Source organism: Empidonax traillii, unplaced genomic scaffold (genome assembly GCF_003031625.1).
Source record: "Empidonax traillii isolate 1590-97213 ecotype Southwest subspecies unplaced genomic scaffold, ASM303162v1 scaffold1128:size488575, whole genome shotgun sequence".
Classification (NCBI taxonomy): Eukaryota; Metazoa; Chordata; class Aves; order Passeriformes; family Tyrannidae; genus Empidonax; species Empidonax traillii.
In genome coordinates, this window is record NW_020956321.1 from 105326 (window position 1) to 123416 (window position 18091).

The 18091-nt window shown below is 48.6% G+C and overlaps 2 protein-coding genes across 3 annotated transcripts; one reads left to right on the forward strand and one right to left on the reverse strand.

Annotated features, from left to right (window-relative positions):
• The first annotated feature begins 3828 nt into the window (after positions 1-3828).
• RTRAF (RNA transcription, translation and transport factor) lies at positions 3829-17924 on the forward strand. The gene is made up of 8 exons (XM_027905168.1): positions 3829-4032; positions 5274-5398; positions 6457-6556; positions 9065-9151; positions 9749-9837; positions 12839-12907; positions 16746-16794; positions 17562-17924. Exons 1-8 carry the CDS (start codon positions 3972-3974, stop codon positions 17714-17716), a joined length of 735 nt encoding a protein of 244 aa, XP_027760969.1. The 5' UTR covers positions 3829-3971; the 3' UTR covers positions 17717-17924.
• Positions 7254-8421, reverse strand: LOC114068793. 2 transcript variants are annotated; one of them, XM_027905169.1, is made up of 3 exons: positions 8037-8421; positions 7578-7724; positions 7254-7487 (listed from the first exon to the last, which is right to left on the reverse strand). In XM_027905169.1, the coding sequence occupies exons 1-3, from the start codon at positions 8340-8342 to the stop codon at positions 7269-7271; spliced, it is 672 nt and encodes a 223-aa protein (XP_027760970.1). In that variant the 5' UTR covers positions 8343-8421; the 3' UTR covers positions 7254-7268. The 2 variants fall into 2 exon arrangements, with proteins under 2 accessions (XP_027760970.1, XP_027760971.1); XM_027905170.1 differs by having other exon boundaries at positions 7287-7444.
• Positions 17925-18091: the final 167 nt, after the last annotated feature.

The window sequence follows — 18091 nt, forward strand, 5'->3', positions numbered from 1 at the left end:
CGTGTAGCTTTAGGGTGAAGGATGGATGAAGCCGTTTGCTCCGCAGCTGGTTTCGCTCTTGGTGTTACCAAGACATGTAAATACCCCATCCTGGGTCTTCTGTCTGTTCTTTTTTTAATGCTGATTTACCGTCACAGAGAGTGAAGCGCAGCCGGCCTGACCCGGGGCCTCCCACCCCCAACCCTTCCCAAAAAACACTGTCATAAAGTGGTTTGTAATAATTTTTTTAATGACTTGCCTATTTTACAACTCGAATTCTTAATAACTAAGCGATGAAATAAACCTGCATGAAGAATATGGGGGAAAGGGGGGGAGGGAATTTTGAATTAACCCAAACTACTCATTGAAGGTGTTTTATGTTGCTGGGCTCTGTTTTATGTTGGTAGTGGTGTTGACATTGGTGTTCTGCCAGGTATTGCACCCCAGTATTTATATTTACACAGATATGCCTTTGTTAGCCGAGTAGAGATCGCCTGCCAAGATCATTTTTCCCCTCCTCAACAAAAACACCAGCCATCCCTCCATCCTGATGCTGTATTTCCAGCATGCTATCAAATGACATTCAACCCCCAGGCTTTTAAAGGAAAAAAAAAATATCTGGAGTACTGGAAAAGGACTTTTTTTTTTTTTTTTTTTTTTGGTCTGCCAAGGTTGCCGGTGGTGGTGGTGGTGGTGGGGAAATCCATTCCTTGGGTGCCAAAAAAAAAACCCTGCCACTGCCAGGTTTTTGGGGGAAGGGGTGGTTGTGAGAGGAAGCCAGGGCGGGGAGGTCGGCGTCGTGATGTAGCGCATCCCCCATCCCACGTGGTCTGTGTACTCGTTGGAAATAAACTTTTGGATTTGTTTCAAGCCTTTGGAGACGATTCTCTCTGTGCGGGTGTGGAGGTGTGTGGACCTCTGGGGAGGTGGGTTCCCCATCCTGGCTGTGGCTGGATCCTGTTTCCACTGGGTTTGGAGGGGGGGCATCTCCCTGACAGGAGTTTTGGTACCTGTCTGTGAGGGAAAGTGAAGCCTCTTGGGGTTTCAGCTCCTTCCCAGACACAGCTTTCTGTTCCCAGAGGATGAGCCGGCTCAGGGAAGAACAGGCTCCTTCAGGGTGGGAGGAAACACTCCTTGCTCAGAAACTGAGGGACACCTAAAATTTCTAACTTCGTTGTCCATCCTTTCTCCCCTCTCTTTCCTTCTTCCCTCCATCCCTGGCAATCAGTACAGGCTTCCCCCAGTAATTTGGATGAGGGCATGGAGTGACAGGACAAGAGGGAATGGCTTCACACCAACAGAGGGCAGGGTGAGATGGGATACTGGGGAGAAATTGGTGATGAGGCCCTGGCACAGGTTGCCCAGAGAAGCTGTGGCTGCCCCTGAATCCCTGGAAGTGTCCAAGGCCAGGTTGGACGGGGCTTGGAGCAACCTGGGCTAGTGGAAGGTGTCCCTGCCCATGGCAGGGGGGTGGAACTGGAAGATCTTTAAGGTCCCTTCCCACCCAAACCATTCCAGGATTCTATGATCCCGTAATTCTTACTTGTTCCGCTGCCAGAACACCTCCTGATTGTAGAATCAAAGACACACTGCTCCTACCAAATTTACCACATCCCGAATTTCCACTCCTGTTTCACAGGGCTCTCATGAGCAGATGATTTCCCAGCAAAGCAGACGGACACAGTTTGAGGCTGCTTGGCCTCAGCCCATCCCTGGGGCTGGGAACAAGGTGACATCGTGGGTTTTTGCAATGAAACCCACCAGCACTGAGCCCAGCACGGATCCCACTTTTCCACGCCCATCCCGAACGTGTCAGCGAGCAGCAAGATGTTGCCCAACCCTGAGACGCTGGAGGTGTCCCCACCTCCCTCCTGCACCGTCAGGGCTCAACTCTCAGCCTCTCATCCTCCTCTGCGTCCATCAGAACAGCTTAAAAGGGAAACGGTGCCAGCGTGAAGGAACGAGCCAACTGCCTCCCGCTCGCTGTGCCGAGCCAGGCGGCTCAGCTGCTTCACACCTCGCTGGCTCCCCTCCATCTCCAACGCTCCCTCCCTCCCATCCTCGCTCGGGAGCAGCAGCATCTGCTGAGCTGGAGGAGGTGTGGAGCATCCAGGGGGAGCGTGGGCGGGATGCTGCTCCCTGCATTCCCCACCGCTGCTGCTGCTGCTGCTGCCCATCCCCGCGGCTCGCTAATGACAGCAAAGCCGTTCGCACTAATTGCATTCATTAGCTCTGCGGGCGTGGAGTGGGGAGAGGAGAAGCGCTGGCAGCTGCTGGGCACGGATTTGCCCTGGGTGGTGCCTCTGCAGGAAGGGTTGGGCCCACCAGGGAAAGAGATGGTCCCCAAATCCGGGGTGAGAAGGGATGGGTTAGGAAGGGGAAGGGCTGTTCCGAGGGTGATGAAGGCAGGAGAGGTGGAGGAAGGGTGGAGAGTGGAGGTTTCACTGCATCCATCGCTGGTCCCCCTTGCTGGGGGGGACAGTGTGTGACACTGGTGTGGCTGAGGGCAGGCACCCTGGGGACAGTCCCAGGCTCCTTTTATCCATGCTGGATACTTTGTGCCTTTGCTGTCACTTCTGTGTCACCTCTTGCACACGTGTTGGTGACACGCTGGTGACCCCCCTGGGCTCCAGGTGTGAGGTCAGAGGGGGACCTTCTCTCAGCAGCTGCAGTGACAGAGCACGGAGTAAAGGGTTCAAACTGAAAGAGTGGAAATTTAGGTGGGATTTACGGAATCCTTGCCTGGGAGGGTGGGGAGGTCCTGGCACAGAGAAGCTGTGGCTGCCCCTGGATCCCTGGAAGTGTCCAAGGCCAGGTAGGACGGGGTTTGGAGCAACCTGGGCTAGTGGAAGGTGTCCCTACCCATGGCAGGGGGTGGAATGAGATGGGCTTTGAGGTCTCTTCCAACCCAAGCCATTCCAGGATTCCATAATTCCATGAAAGCTGAAGGAGGAAGCGGCGACAGGGAGTCCCTGCCCTCCTTAAACCGCTCCAGGAACAAGGTGGAGGAGATACAGTGGATGGGAGAAGGACGATGCTAAAGGGAAAGGGGGGGGCAGAAGCCCCCTCAGGTCCCCCCAGGGCTTGGGATGTCCATGGAAGGGGGTTGGCTCATCCCTGTGCCACCCTGCCACCACAGCCGGGGGCTGCCAACTGGAGCGCCGGGAAGGGCTGGCACGGAGGGAAATGTCAGGACGAATATGGCATCGGCTCGTCACGCTGCCAGCACCACGTCTGCGAAGTGCCACCCCAGCCTGGATGGGCGTGGGTGGGCTCACTCCAAACCACAGCTCATCGCCTTCTCTGGGGAACAGCACCCCCAAACCCCCCCCCCTTAAACTAGCATCTTTCACCAGCCGGCTCCCCACTGCTCCCAGTGCAGCTCATTACTCCCCAGTGATCCCCAGTACAGCTTCGCAGTACAGCCCAATGCTCCCCAGTAAACTCCCCAGTGCTCCCCAGTACAGCTCAGTGCTATTAGTGCTGCCCATTTCTCCTCGGTGCTCCCAGTACGGCTCCCTAGCGCTCCTAGCACGGCTCCCCTGTGCTCCCAGTACAGCTCAGTGTTCCCAGCACAGCTCCCAGTACGATTCCCCAGCTCTCCCAGTACAACCCAGCTCGCACTGCGGCGGCCACAAGCCCCGCCCCCTCGCAAGCCACGCCCACAACACAAGACCTCATTCATCAGGCCCCGCCCCTCATTACCCCGCCCCCTCTGTGACCACGCCCTTTCCCGCCGGGTCCCTGCAGGAGCGCCTCTTCCCCTCCCGGCAGCCCCTTTCCGCCGCTTCGATTGGTCGCGGCGGCTGCCGCTCAGCGCGGCTGGCCAATGGGCGGGCGTATCGCGGGGCCGGGGGCGGGCGCTTCCTTCGCTCGGGGCCCGTCACGTCGGCGCGGCCTGAGCCGGGGAGAGGCGGAACCGGCACCGGGACCGCCGGGATCGGGATCGCCGGGACCGCCGGGATTGCCGGGATCGGCATCGCCGGGAGACCATGTTCCGCCGCAAGCTCTCGGCGCTCGACTACCACAACCCGGCCGGGTTCAACTGCAGGGGTGAGGGGCTGGGGGGGGAGGGAGGCCGGGCCGGGGAAGGTGTCTCTGCCCACGGGGAAGGGCTTTGAGGCCCCTTCCCACCCAAACCGTTCCGCGATTCTAGTCTTGTTAATTGGGATAAGCTTAATCAGCGGGGTCTGCTGGGGCTCCCGTCGCAGCTCCGCGGGCTCGGGGCTGAGCTGCGGCGCGGGATTTAGGGCACGGTGATAATTGCAAATTAATAAGTAATAATAATAAAATCCCGCGGTTTTACTGGGACGTTGTGGCCCTCGCATCTTTTTTTTTTTTTTTTTTTGTTGCGTGTCCCAAGTTCCTCCTGGTTAATTGTTTCTCCGTTTTTTGCTGAAAAGATTTGTTTTGTCAGTGTAGAAAATTTATAAGGTCGTACTCGAAGTTTTCCTCTGTGTGTGCTGTGACTGTGTTTCTGTTTCTTATTATAACTAGAAATTAAATTTTTTTTTTTTACAACGAGGGTGGGGAGGCCCTGGCACGGGTTGCCCAGAGAAGCTGTGGCTGCCCCTGGATCCCTGGAAGATCCCGTGGAACGAGATGAGCTTTAAGGTCCTTTCCAGCTCAAAACATTCCAGAATTCCATGATTAAAGCTCACCCGATGACGAAAGGTTTCGGGGGGGCTGGTGACACCCCAGAGCTGTGACCTGCTGTGTCCACAAGTGGGTTCTGCCACCACAGCACAGGCACAGACCAATTCCTTCGTCCAATCTGAATATCCCTGTGTGGAACCACAGCCTCTGTGTGTGGAATTCCAGCTCCCAAATAACGAGATTTTGAATCAACAGGCAAGAAGAGTTGAGTCAACGGGGAAGGAAGAAAATGCCTTTGCAGCCATGACATCTCTGTGGTGCTTTCTTGGGGAGAAATTTTGTCGTGTTTGTCTGCAAAATGGCGTTAGAAACTGAATTTCTCTCTGATTTTTTCACTTTTCCTCTTTGTTTGATAAGCTATGATGGTATTCCCAACAAAACCAACCTGTTGGCTGATGCCTTTTATTGTAGTCAGTCAGTTAAAAGCCAGTTTGAAGTGACTTGAAAGATGAAAAACACTCAGGGTTGGCTATTGGTCAGGGAATACATGATTTTAGTGTTAGATAAAAATATATGTATATATTATGGTAAAAACATTCAAGGGCATCAGTATTTGTATGGATTGGATCAAAACTTAAAGCCTTGTTTCTGCCCTGAAGATATTGGTTAATTCCTGCTTTGTTTCCCTCTCCCAACAGATGAAACAGAATTCAGGAATTTTATTGTCTGGCTGGAAGACCAGAAAATCAGACACTACAAGATTGAAGACCGAGGGAATTTGAGGAACATCCACAGTGATGACTGGCCCAAATCCTTTGAGAAGGTATTTCCTTGTTCCAAACACATTTTCAAGTGTTAGTGCAAATGATGTTTAACAGCTGCTGCAGCTGCTGAACGGAAACCTCTCTGAATATTTGTCCTGTCGGTGAACTCTTACATTTCTAGGAATTTGAATGTATCCTTGAGGCCAAACTGGGGGAGTTATTAAGACGGGAGAATTTTTTTTTGTTGTTGTTGTTGCCTGATTTGATTCAGCTCTTGAAGCAGAAGGAAGGTTGACTGCAAATAAACAGCTTCTTTTCTGCATTAATGATTCCCATGTACCAAAAGCAAAGTGGATTAGGCTGTGCCAGCATGTGGAAGAAAGCTGCAGCTCTGCACCTCGTGGCATTCCAGATGGATGGCTTTCCATGGCTGGCACAAAGCCACTGTGCTCTGGGTGATCTCCTGAGCATTCTGAGTCACCACAAGGCTGCTGAGCTTTTCCTCTTGCTTCCCATTTCCTTTTTTTTTTCCAAACAGCCCAGCAAAGAGCTGGAAGTGCTGCTCTGTAACACTCAGAGCCCATTCATCCCATTTTTTTCCCCCCCTGGAATCACTTGCTGTGCTCACTGCCCAGGCTTTGCAGAGGGATCCTAAATCATTCCAATATCCTGTAGATAAATGTAGATGTTGTTGGAATTGCTGGCAGCCAAGGGACACAAGAGAACGTCCTGGCCTTTGGGAGTATTGGCAGCATCCTGGGCTGGGTCCCGTGTTCTGGGTTGAGAAGAGCAGAGACAGAATGTCAGCCACTTTCTGCCCTCTTTTGTTGTACACAATCCCTAAAAAGGGGAGAATTTCTTCTGCTGCCCCTGGGAATCCTCTGGTTTCAGTATTGTGGAAGCCTCAGGCAGCCTCACTCCTCCTTCCCGCTCCTGGTGGGAAGCTTTTGCTGTAATTTGTTCCCCTTTCCCGTGCTCCAGTTGCTCTGTAAGCACGAGCAGACAGCAGAGAAAGGGTGTGTTGGTTTCTCTGGGTGCAGCCTGGCAATAAACAACATTTAGCAGTTCACAGAGGTCAGTAACATCTTGTTTGTTTTCTCTTCTCTTTGCTCCCCAGTACATGAAGGACGTGAACTGTCCCTTCAAAATTCAGGAACGGCAGGAAACAGTGGATTGGCTTCTTGGCTTGGCTGTTAGGCTGGAGTACGGAGATAATGGTATGAGGGAATGCATTTAATGGTTAAAAATGGGTGGGAAATGGGGGGTTCTTTTTATTTTCATGGAATCCCAGAATGGTTTGGGTTGGAAGGAATCTTAAAGCCCATCTTCTTCCATCCCCTGCCATGGGCAGGGACACCTCCCACTAGCCCAGGTTGCTCCAAGCCCCATCCAGCCTGGCTTTGGACACTGCCAGGGATCCAGGGGCAGCCACAGCTTCTCTGGGCAACCTGTGCCAGGGCCTGCCCACCCTCACAGCCAGGAATTCCTTCCCAATATCCCATCTAACTCTGCCCTGTATCAATGGCAAGCCATTCCCCCTTTTTCTGTCACTCCAAGCCCTTGTCCAAAGTCTCTTCAGCAATTTTGGAGGCCCTTTTTATCTTATCTAAGGAAGTAAAATTTTATGTTGGTCTGTGCAGGCATTTGGATGTGTTTGACTGGGAGTGGGAGAGCAACCTCACTTAATCCTGTGGGACTAATTATTGGAATACTGCTGTTCACAGGCAGTGCAGGAGAGTCCAGTTTTCTGATTTTTGTAACTGCTGATGCAGGTCTTCTTGCCTCCTGCTTTTCCTTTGGAGAAGCCTGAACAGTCGGCATGGATGTGATTTCCCTTGGGTTCCAAGGCACTCTGCAGTGTCCCTGTGCAGTGTCACTTCCCTCTGTAGGGAATGCACCCTCCCTTGGATCACTCATTCCACGCTATTTTTACCTTGGACACAGTTGGCATCTAAAACATTTATTATCCAAGATGGCCCAGAGTGCAGGGACAGCGCAGCTCATGAGGACCCCTGCAGTGTTCTGCCTTCCTGAGAACCTTGCTGGAGCCGGGAATGTTCGCCATCTCCTCTTCCAAGTTTTCCCTTGTTTCCTTTTTCTCTTGCCTGGAATGGAGGGGGTCACAGAGTGGTTTGGGTTGAAAGGAACCCATAAATTGAAAGGAACCCGTAAAGACCTTCTAGTCCAACCCCCTGCCCTGGGCAGGGGCATCTCCAACTAGACCAGGTTCCTGCTGACCTGGAGTGTGTCCAGGGCGAATGTCCTGCAGTTGCTCAGGTGCTTCCGGAAGCGCTTCATCAGCTCGGGATCTTCCTTGAGCCGGCGCATCAGCCAGTAGGACTTGCAGCAGGAACCGTCCCGGCAGGAGCTCTCTGAGGTTCCCACCTGGGAGGCACAGGGCAAGGGAGAGTGATGGAAAGGGCAGAGGGGGCTCAGGGGGCTGAGACCTCTCTGGATGAGACCTGGCTGGGCTGCCCCAGGCACGGCCTGTGCCGCAGTCACGGAGTGGTTTGGGTTGGAAGGCGCCTTAAGGACCGTTTTGTCCCAGCCCCCTGCTGTGGGCAGGGATGCTCAGCCTGTCCTGGTTTCCTTTGTGGTGGCTGAGCCCCACCTGTGCCTGCTGGGGCTGGCAAAGGGCTGGGGAGGACCTTCCTTCTCCCCGGGGGCTCCCGGACCACCCTCCTGCCATCCCCTCACCTTTTTCCACCGTCCCCTGGCTTTTCTGGCAAGGCGGCGCCCAAAAAAATACCCCAGGAGCAGCAGGCACAGGGCTGAGGTGCTCCAAAAAACCACCTGTGTGGTGGTGATCCCCCTCCTGGCAGTGCCCCTGTGCTCCAGCTGCAGGGGAGGCACATCCCACACCAGGGTGGCCCAGGAGGGGGGGCAGGAAAAGCCACTGCCCCTGGGGAAGAGCCAGGACAGGCCGAGGGTCAGGAGCAGGGGAAGCTCTGCTTGGAGCATCCTGCTGGGATCTCTGCTCAGCTCAGCCTGGGCCCAGTTCATGGAGTCTGAGCATCCTGCTGGGATCTCTGCTCGGCTCAGCCTGGGCCCAGCTCGCGGAGTCTGAGCTCTGGTTGTCGCTTGTCACCCGCCACGTGTCACCGAACGTGCTGTGATGTCACAATCCCGTTGCCCGGCACCCCACAGGCAGGGAATGTCGTCCCAAGTGTTGGGTGTGTCAACTGCCGTGGGCAGGGACACCTTCCCCTACACAAATTTACAGTGCTTTTGTGAAATATTCACCAAATTCAGGCATTGTCTGCATATGCAAAAATATATTTTGCTTTCTTTAAACAGAATAAACAGAATTTCACGTGCCTGTTTTCGCCCCATACTCTGTTTCTCTTCAGCTCCCCCAGGACTGCAGTTGCATAATTGCATTTATTATTTAATTTCTGGATAGGGCAAACCCCACTGTACATATTTATCCCCTCCTCCCTGAGGGATTGCTTTTATGAGAACTTGACTCTGAAGTGTGTTAAATGCATTATATTTAGTACTACATTTGTCCCAGTGAGTTATTCTTAGACCCCTTCTTTTACAGGGAGTAGATCTGGAACCCTTGGGAACTAGGGCAAGGTTATGAAAAACTTGAGTTGAATCTCCACACTCAGAGCAGTTTCCTCTCCTTGGAGTGAAAGTGGGGATACAAATGTAATTACTGGAGGCAAAATGCTTTTGTCATCGGCTCTAACAGTGTTTGTGTTTGTCTCTTCACTTTGCAGCTGATAAATACAAGGATTCTACCCCTGATGGTGCTAAAAACACTGACAACACAGCCAAAAATGCAGAGCCACTGATTAACCTGGATGGTGAGTGTGCAGCAACCTCCTGGGTGGGAATGTGTTCCTTTGGCCTGTGCGTTCCTCGGGTTTGAAGTTGTTCAATCCCGGATTTTTAAAGCCCAGTTCTGCTCTACAGTGGAGAAAATGTAGAAAATAAATATAAATAAATCTACACAGTAGAGGTAAATATTTGTGTTTACATGACACGTTTATAAATATTATATTTTATTTGTATATATTTAAGTAGATATAAAATAAACACCTGCACGTAATTGGCTTTATTTTCAAAGACTTTACCTGGTTATGAAGCCCAGTGCTGACTGTTCTGTAGCCAGAGTGGCTCCATCGCTGCTGTGTATCCATGGCCTTGAAATCATGGAATTGTTAGGGTTGGAAAAGCCCTCCAAGATCATGAAGTCCAACCATTAACCCAGCACTGCCATGTTCGTAATAATGTCCCCAAATGCCACATCCACCTGTTCTCTGAACACTTCCAGGGGTGGTGATGAAGTGCCCTTGCCCATCCCTAAGAGCAGTCCAGTACCACGGAGTCAGGAAGCCAATTTTATCTCCTGGAGTCAGTTAAAATAACTTGTATTTTTAATGACAATGGTTATTTTCCAGTGAATAATCCCGACTTCAAGGCTGGAGTGATGGCCTTGGCTAATCTGCTCCAGATTCAGCGACACGATGATTATTTGGTGATGCTCAAGGTGAGTTTCCCGCTCTTCCCACCTCCTTCCTTCCTTCTTTTCCCCAGTGCCTGGTATGTGTTTAATAGCTTGGGGTGCAGAGTTACTGATCGCTGTGAATTTTGAGGCTGAAATAGGAAAAACAACCCCCATCCTCTGTGTCTTTTCAAGCAGGGAAGAACACAAATCCTGGAAATTAATGCAGGGATAATGATCCTGGTAAACAGTTCAGTTGGAGCCGAGTTCTTTGAGGAACGTGCTCAAAGGAGAAGGTTGTATTCCAGTGCTAGAAATTCAGAGAAACTTCAAAATACAGGAGCTAATGATGCAGAGGATGTTTTGAAACAAACATCCAAGGGAGACCCACAGTTAAAAGTTTCCTCCTCCTTCTCTTGGTCCCGTGAACTGTTTATTCCCTGTCACTGCTGGAGTCAACTTAACTTGGTTTTGACAACTAATTATGGCTTTTAAATGCACTAAATAGGATAATTAGTTTTCTAAACCATCTTTTTCATGCCTTTAGGAAAATTTGGGACTTACTGGTGGAACTCAGGAAATTTGGGGTCAATCCCGTAGTGAGCATTTTTAAATACTCTTATTTACGAGACTGCAGCGATCCCGAGTTCCTACTTGATCATGCCATAAATGTGGAAATAAGCTGAGTATTCTTTGGCACCAAAATAAAAGCATTTCACTGAAAAAAGAAAACTAAAGTTCCATTCATGACAGCAGTTGTTATATTTGCCAAACTTATTTTGGAGAAACTGAACAACAGGAGTATTGAAGTTTATTTAGTGTGTGCAAGTCTGTAACAGGTCTACTGAAAGACTGTTATCCTGCTAGCCTGTTTTTTTAAGGAATTCTCAGCCTGCAGTTATCCCATCCATTCTTTCTCAGTCTCTCCAGTATGGTATCCTCCTTTTTTCAGGAAGATAAAATAACCTTTTAAGAGCAGTGGACATCTTATATCAAACCCCTACCAAAAAAAATAAAATCCCAGAAAAATCGGTGGAAAGGGATATCAGGTGGAGGGAGGAGATGCTGGGAATGGTGATGCTGAGGATCTTCAGCATGAGCTCAGCTCCTTCCAGGCAGAATTCCTTCAGGTCTTCTTCCAGGATTGGCAAACTTTCCTGGGTCTACCAAATTTGCTGCTGGCAGCTGGAAGAGATAGAATGTGCTTTTTGCATAAATATATTTACAATTATGTCACCGTTTCTCCATTTCTGTCGCTGTTCCTGCGTTTCTGGGCTGGCTTTTTTTGGGCAGACGTGGCTGGACAAAACCAGCCTGACATTTCCTGCTGTTAATTACAGCGAGAGTAAATCCCTGCAGTGAAAATCCGCGTTACATGACCAACAGCAGTGCTGGTTTGATGAGTTTATCATTAGAAGGTGTCAGTGAAACTCTTCGTTCTGCACCACAATAAGCAGGTTTCCAGTGCACAGGGAGGGAATTTGTGATCCCTGTTCAGGCTTGGACACTCATGAGGATGCTTAGGGAGAGCCAGAGGGTGCAGGCACACCACAGACATCTGGCCCAGAGCGAGCAGAGATGCTTGGAATCCCATTTTATTGATGTAAATCTGGCAACTTGATCAGGAAGCATCTGGGGAACACAGTTGGATATCCGTGTTCTAAGGCAAAAGGCACTCGGAATTCTCTTCCAGCAGGTCTGGTTTCACTGCTGGAATTTACTGGTGAACTCCTCATCAAATCATTCTTCTGTCCAGGCTGTTCCCTTCGGTTAGAAAGATTTTCTAGAAGTATTTGGTGGGAACTTTCTAGGATCAAGCTCAGCTTTAATCATGACCAAACCTGGGAGAAATCCCGGGGGGAGAAACACGAAGTGGTAAAGCTGCTTCTGCCACGTTTGGCTGCTCGTCAGGGAAAGTCTGAGGAATGTGTTTGACAGACCCAGTTCTTCTTTCCTGTGGAAGTCTGCCTGCATGGTATTCCTGCAGTTATTCTTAGAGGCATTTAGAGCTGGAGGGATCAGTAACTGATGGCTCTGGTAGGATTTCATCCCACGGGCTGGAGCCAGCGAGAACGGATGAGCAGCAGGATTGTCAAAGTCGGGGCTGTTCTTGTTCCTGAGTCTAAAATTAACTCCTTTCTGCTCTCAGTCTCTTTAAAACCTGGGTGGGTGGCCTTGCTCTAGGTTTCTCTGCATATGGAAGGTGGTTCAGCACCTACTAGAAGGTGCTGTTAGCAGGAATTCCATCCTGAAGCAGGATTTCCTTCCTGAAGAATCTGCGTTGCTGCAGCGTTCAAGGTGTGAGATCACAGGAAAAAAAAAGTGGTGCTGCTGGTGCTTTGGCATTGTGATCAGCTTGTTCTCGAATCATAGGTTTGTTTAGGTTGGAAAAGGCCTTTAAATCAGAGTCCAACTGTTCCCCCAGCACTGCCAAGGCCACCACTGACCCATGTCCCCAAGTGCCACATCCACAAGGCTTTGAAATCCCTCCAGGGATGGGAACTCCACCCCTGCCCTGGGCAGCTGTGCCAGGGCTGGACAACCCTTTCAAGGAAGAAATTTTTTTTCCTAATATCCAATCTAAACCTCCCCTGGTGCAAATTGAGGCTGTTTCTTCTTGTCCTGTTTTTTTTTTACCAGTAGAGAAGGTCCTGACCTCCCCCCTGGCTCCCCCCTCCTGCCAGGGAGTTGTAGAGTGAGAAGGTCCCTCCTGAGCCTCCTTTTGTCCAGGCTGAAAATCATGAGCTTTTCGGGTTGTTCCTTGTATTTTGCGGTTTCTTGCCCAGGAGTGGCTGAAATAAGTCATGTGGAATTAATGTCCTTGTCTGTTCTGGTTTAAGCTGCTTCACATACCTGTGTGAGACACCCAAGAGTGAAACGAAACGAAAAGCTCTGAGGTCTGAAAAGAGTTCTCCAAAAAAATTTTCGCAAAACTGGGTTTGAGGTTATGCTGAGTTAGAATTTTTGCCTCCTTCTCCCCTGGGAATTACTGAGAAATGCACCAAGGCAGGAATTATTTCCTCTCACCTTTCCGTGTCTTTCCCAGGCAATTCGCATTTTGGTTCAGGAGCGTTTGACACAGGACGCCATCGCCAAGGCCAGTCAGTCCAAGGAGGTTTGTATGCACATTCCATGTGTCCAGGGTTAATTATTCCTGATCAATTAACGATGATAAATGCCTGTCCCCCTCAGGCAAAGCCACCTCTATATCAACACTTCCTCTAGGAGGGTGGTGGGAGCTTCTTCTATCCTCACCACCCTTGTCCCAACACACCCAGAGGATTGTGGAGGGTGGTAGGCAAAGCTCGTTTTGTTTCAGTTGGATACAAATATATCATGGAATAGCTCTTCCTTTAGTTATTTCCCAGGGGATTGCCCTGACTGTTCAGTGTAGCAGGTCTGTAGTATGAGAAGAAATGTATGGCCTGGCTTTTCCTTGGAATCAGCAGCACTGGCTGTGCAAACAGGTCGAAACATTCCTTGTGTGGAGTGTTTTCTTTTCTACATACACCTCCATGTTTGGGGAATGGGATGCTGGACACCCAACTCCTCCCTCCTCCCTTCCCCCCCAGAAAAGAGTTGGTGAAGGAAACTTCTGCCCTTAAACTCAGATTTTGCAGGATTCTTTTGTAACCTCTGTTGGGAAGGTGTTCCGGGGGGGATGACTGCGGTTTTTCAGCTTGTCATTTCTTCAGCATTCCACTTCTCCAAACTCATCTCTCTGGCATTTGGCACAGCAGCTGCTGGCACTGAGTCTGGGCACAGCTGGGAAAGGCCTCACCTGCCCTGCAGGTGTATGAGTACCAGAGTCCCTGTTAAAAGGCCTGGATTTGCTCCAAGAGCCCAGATCCCTTCATCTTTTCCTGGCAGCTGCTCACAACAGTCCATGATTTATTTATTATCATCACACACTGCCAGGGAGGCTTTCCAAGTGGGAACCACGGGTGCTCTGAGTTGCAGTAATTGCCAGAAGCCTTGGAAGAGTAAATCAAAGCCTTGGACTTGTATATCCATAAAACTGCTACAAGAGCAGGAAAATATGGAAACAGCAGAGACTTGTCTTCATTTTAAGTTCTATAATAATAATAAAACCCAGCTTTTGGTTGTTGTTTTCGTAGCTGCACAGCTGACACACAGGGATCAAGATGGGATCTTCCTTAAGGAACTGGGAATTTTTTTTTTCCTGGCAAGGAGTTGTTCATATTCAGAAAGTCTCAGGTCGAGATGCCACTGACCATGACAAATATTACTGGGAGCGTGTCCTCCTTAGGAATGCTGAATTCCAAGGGAGGTAGAGGAAAGGCAGGGTGGGTAGAGGCAGGAAAACAGCTTTATCTGTGCCAGCAGAGATCATCAACATGACAATGTGTCGGGGGAATGGAGAAAATGTCTTCAAAGCAGAGGGTTGCAGGATAAAAAGGAAGGAAAATCAGAACCCTGCTGCTGAATCTGACTGGTTTGCTAATGGCCAAAACACTGGCCAGTCACACTCTGTGTGTTCAGAAACAGGTTATAAATAATAAAAGCCCTGGCTGCTCGTGGCAGATGGCTTGATACCCAAAATATCAGCAGTTGCATTCTTGGCAAGATCAGGACAGAGTGGGAGAAGGTAAAATAGATGGAGAGATGTCCCCTGACTCAAGGATGTGGATGAGGGTGGTGCTGAGCAAACAAAACTGCTGTGGTTGAGGTTTAAGTGTACCCAGTGAAATGAGATTTATCTCGTTGGGTGGTCAAGGTAAGCAAGGTTTGCAAGGTAAGATATTACTTATTTATATTTTTTAAGATTATATTATTTATATTTTATATATATTATATATAATATTATATAGAGTATATAATAATATATAATAATAAGTATATATTATATACTATCATATATTATATACGATATAGTATATATAGAATATATATAGTATATATAAATTATATACTATAAATACTATTATATACTATATATTCTATACAGTAGAATATATAGTATATAATGTATATATTATATAATATATACAATATATTATATATTATATAATAACATTCTAATTTATAAATCATATATAATATTCTATATTATATCTCATATATAATATTATTTATATTTTTTAGGTTATATTATTTCTATTTTTTAGGTTTTATTTTGAATGGCTGGCAATTCAATGAGTTCAGATTTATACTGACAGGAGTCAGATTTGTTCTGACACCCTTTTATCCTGGACCTTCCTTCCCTGGTGACTGTATTCCAAGTAGGATCAAGTGCCCTTCAGGGATGCTCCCAAAATCTATACCTGGGGATATGTTAGAAAGGACAACCAAGTGGGTACTTTTTCCCCCTACTGGGAAATCTGGACACTTTTTTCCTCCCACTCTCAGGGAATTTGGTTTTATTGTTAATATTTCCAGCTACAGGGGAGTTGTCCATGGTGGTCAGGCCCATCGCAAGTGCTTTGTGCAGCATTTATGAATTCAGTTTTTGGGGAATGAGGTTGGAAGTGGCCTGTGCAGTCCCTGGTCTGTTTGAAGCTGCTGTGCAAAGGGAGATGTGTTTGTGCTGTGGGCTGGGGGAGATTCCAAAGGCAGCTCCCACCCCCCAAAAAGCAGCAAACACAGGGAGTGTGGGAAGGAGGCAGGGTAAGGAATGCTGTGCTACCAGGTGAAGGGGACACTTGGTGTCGGAGGAAACTGCAGTGGCCTTGGGGAATTCATCCACAAAGACCTGACTGGCTAAAAAAAAAAAAAAAAACCACCCACAAAAAAAATGACACGAGTTTTCCTGCTCGTCTGGCTCTGAGAGCACCCCAGGGTGGCAGGAAGCTCTTTGCAGCCTCAATTATAAACCTGATTTCTTAAAAAAAATACATGTAGGAAGTCTGCTACATTGCTAGGATCTGTTTGAAGCGGCATTAGGGGCATTTTTTATCACCAGTTTTAACAGTGGAGATATTTGACTGCAATCTTAAAAAATACATATATTTTCCTATAAAGGCCATGGAAAAGAACCACTTTTTGAAAACGGGGTAAGTAACGAGTTGCAGTCACCATTTTGTATTTAATGTGTATTTTGATCAACTCAGATCCTTTTTTTTTTAACATGTGTAAAAAACCTTTAAATGAAATCCTCACCATTTAGAGGCTTTACAACCCCATCACTACAGAAACTGGTGGTATTGAGCTTTAATGTTCCTGTTGTGCCAAATGCAAAGCATGTGGCAAACGTTGAAAAAAAGATTACCGAGGCAGTAAAAGCAAATTCTGAGATTTGCAATGTTTAAATCTGATTTTCGGTGCATTTTGAGACCCGGTGAGGAATTATTTAGCGTGACTGCTGCTCTGCAGCTGGGGAGGGTAAAGGAAACAGAGCAGTGCTTGTAAATGACCACTAATAAACTCTGCCTTGGAGTGTTTTAATAGAGCAAGTGTTTAGAAAATTGAATGTTTAGTTTATTCCCGAGCTTAGCACTTGAGCAAATGCTTCGGGGGACGTTGCTGGAGGTTGTGAGCTCGAGAAACTCTTTATTTTTTGCAGCTCTTTTGAATCATCCAGTGCTCCAAACCTGGCAGCTGTTTAAAGGCAGAAGTTTCTAAGGAAGCCCGGTCTGTGCAGGGTTTTTGTTTGCCCGGGGAGTGATGCTGCTGGATTGGGTGTTCTCTCCCAGTCCTGGTGTTGGCCTTTTAAGGATTGAACGCAGGCACTGCGTGTCCAACGGGGTTTTGCTTGACAACTTAAGGGATTATTAACCAGGCAGATTTTTTCTGTAATAAAACTCGGGGTTTGGTGTTTCAGGACAGAGATTTGTGCAATCAAACACACACACACACACACACACACACACACACACAAGCAAAACTCGTGTCTTCTCCTCCAGAGTTACCTGCTGCATCACTGGCTTTTATTTACCAAACATACATTTTTAACTGTATTTGAACATGTTTTGTTTTTTTTTTCCTTTTCCAAGGGTCTGCCTGTTGCTCTGGAAAAGCACATTCTTGGATTTGACACGGGAGGTGAGCACTTCTCCTGATGTGACTTTTAAGCAGCCACGCTTGCCTTTGACAGAGTCTATTACTGTCAAATATGTAGCTGATGTGCCCAGTAAAAAAAAAAACACCCTGGAGTGGAAAGAATTCCTCCCTCCCAGCTGGTTATTTATGAGCACTCCTGAGCGTTTGGGTTTGGAACAGAAAAGCCTAAAATCTGAGCTGGGCAAGTTGTTGTTTCAGAGTCATGTTTAAATAACAGCTTTTCGTGGCAGCCCCGTTTCCCAGAGGAAGGAAGGAAGGAAGGAATGCATCCTGCTGTTTGTAAATCCTGCTGCTACCAGCAGAGGACATCTGTGCTGCTTCCAGGGATTTCAGCTGCCTGATTCACCTAAAACCTAATGGAGGCAGCTCGAGTTGGCATGACCTGATGGATTATTTGTAAGGCGTGGCCAGGTGACCTGGGGCTCCACTAGTCTGGCTCCACGCCACCTAAATCACTGCTTGGAATGTTTCATACCAGCTTTCCACTGGGAGGTGTCCCTGCCCATGGCAGAGGGTTGGAATGAGATGATCCTTAAAGGGCCCTTCCGACCCAAACCGGTCTGTGCTTCTCTGATTCCCTGACCCAGCCCTGGATTTGTGAGGGCTGGGTGAGGTTTTGGAGGACACCCCGTCCCTCTGTAGCAGCAGGGAAACCACAACCCCCAACTCCAATTAAGCTGCCCTTAAGGCCTTCCTGTGAGCTAAAAATGATGGATGGAATGAAAGTTTCTCTCCCTGCCCCTCCCCAGATGCCGTTATCAACGAGGCTGCCCAGATCCTCCGGCTGCTGCACATAGAGGAGCTCCGGGAGCTGCAGACCAAGATCAACGAAGCCATTGTAGCTGTCCAGGCCATTATTGCCGATCCCAAGACTGACCACAGACTGGGGAAAGTTGGGAGATGAAGGGATAAAGGCTTTCTAGCCCTGTGTGTGCTTAGTGCAAGTAGGAACCACGTACAGCCCCGTTACTCCGGCATGCGGCTTGAAACGGGATCGTTTCGCTGTTTGGAAAGAAAACAGGAAACCAAATTCTGACTCCTGATGAATTGTCTTTTTTCTTTTTTTCTTTAAATAAATGAGATGGGGGAAAACAGACAAATTGTTCTGGTTAGCTCTGAGTTGGCAAATAGGACTTTTTTTCCCCTTTTTTTCCCCCCTTTTTTCGGTTGTGTTTGGCTTCGTGTCGAGAGGGGAGCGTTACATAAAACCCTCTTTTGCTGAGGTCCTGCCCTGTGAACAGCTTGCTCCTGGCTTGCTTGCTGCTTCCCACCCCCCCCC

Bases quoted from the DNA above. Each gene is read 5' to 3' on its own strand.
- RTRAF (XM_027905168.1), top strand. From the start codon at position 3,972: ATGTTCCGCCGCAAGCTCTCGGCGCTCGACTACCACAACCCGGCCGGG. The intron at 4,033-5,273 runs GTGAGGGGCTGG...CTCTCCCAACAG, and splicing joins GGCCGGGTTCAACTGCAGGG to ATGAAACAGAATTCAGGAAT. The intron at 9,838-12,838 runs GTGAGTTTCCCG...TGTCTTTCCCAG, and splicing joins ATTATTTGGTGATGCTCAAG to GCAATTCGCATTTTGGTTCA.
- LOC114068793 (XM_027905169.1), bottom strand. From the start codon at position 8,342: ATGAACTGGGCCCAGGCTGAGCTGAGCAGAGATCCCAGCAGGATGCTC. The intron at 7,725-8,036 runs GTGAGGGGATGG...TGTGCCTCCCAG, and splicing joins CCAGGGGACGGTGGAAAAAG to GTGGGAACCTCAGAGAGCTC. The intron at 7,488-7,577 runs GTCAGCAGGAAC...TTCAATTTATGG, and splicing joins TCGCCCTGGACACACTCCAG to GTTCCTTTCAACCCAAACCA.